Raw genomic sequence first — 1,159 nt, forward strand, 5'->3', positions numbered from 1 at the left:
ATCTTTGAAAAAACTACGTAGGCCTATTGTATGTAATATATATATATATATATATATATATATATATATATATATATATATATATATATATATATATATATATATGCTCATATTTGCCTATGCATATATTTACCTGTTCCTCTTCGGTGTTTATAATCACCAGATCTGCACTTTGTTCCTGACAAAACTTTCTACTGTCTTGCCAAGACTTCTTGGTGGAAGAAATAAAATAAAAACTGGTATGAAAATACACCCATCCTTGTTGGATATACTTTCCTGTTGGATAAAGAAAAGCTTTTCAGTCTCATGTAATTCACAGTTTTCAACATAATTTGTAATAGAAATATTGTAAAGCTTTTAGTTCATAAATACCTTCTAAAGTGCATCAACAAGAAGTGCTATGATAACAACTTATTATAGATTTATTCTTTTCTATTGCATATTTCAAAGAGGTAGTCAGGTGTTTTATGATGCATTATGGTCTCTTCTAAGGCTTACTAAGTCCTCAAAATTAAAGAATATTGTGAATTATTTTGCTGAGTAAAATAAAATGCATTGACCAGCATCAGAATAATGTTTTTCTCTTACAGAATTTCAGCTCCATATAATGTTTGCGTATTATGAAAATCTGCTGGAAAACTCAATTTATCATGAAATGTTATTTAGGTCCATTCAAAGTCTAAATTGAGACCTTTTAAAAAGCCTTGGCAAGAGGAGTAAAATTGGGTTAAAGGTCAGATCTTAAGGGACTAATATGCCTTACAAGAGCCTGAAAGCTCTTGCATAGTTTATGATCATGTTGTAACACTATAACCATCAGATATATACAGGAAGATCATTCAGTGATGATTCTTTCTTACAGATATTTCATAAACTGTTTATGGTCTCATGTCTGAAGTCTATAAATAAGTGTTCCCCATAATGAGCTTGCTTTGGTCCTTATGCACTTACCAGTGAGAAATCTTTGCTGGTCTGTGTCATTTCTGCGAACAGCCGCTGTTGGTGATGGCAGAATAAGAGATTTCACTAACACAGTATAAAAATAATCAACACTCAGTCCACCAATAGTGGAAAGTGAGGTCATCTTAGGGAGGTTGTTATTATTTTAAGGAAAAAAGCATGAGCAAAGTGGAAAACCCCAAAACCCCCTCCTTTTTTT

General features: G+C 31.8%; 1 protein-coding gene across 1 annotated transcript in view; it reads right to left on the bottom strand.

The window, feature by feature from the left end:
• LOC107080926 (CD209 antigen-like protein E) overlaps window positions 1-1,138 on the bottom strand; it is a 3,739-nt gene extending 2,601 nt beyond the window's left edge. The window contains exons 1-2 of the mRNA XM_015369140.1: window positions 952-1,138; window positions 134-276 (exon numbers count right to left, since the gene is read on the bottom strand). Coding sequence (XP_015224626.1) covers window positions 134-276; window positions 952-1,084 — 276 coding nt within the window. The 5' untranslated portion in view covers window positions 1,085-1,138. The remainder of the gene's footprint in view (window positions 1-133; window positions 277-951) is intronic.
• Between the last annotated feature and the right edge of the window lie 21 nt (window positions 1,139-1,159).

The sequence above is a fragment of the Cyprinodon variegatus genome, unplaced genomic scaffold (genome assembly GCF_000732505.1).
Source record: "Cyprinodon variegatus isolate N-32 unplaced genomic scaffold, C_variegatus-1.0 Scaffold2508, whole genome shotgun sequence".
NCBI lineage: Eukaryota > Metazoa > Chordata > Actinopteri > Cyprinodontiformes > Cyprinodontidae > Cyprinodon > Cyprinodon variegatus.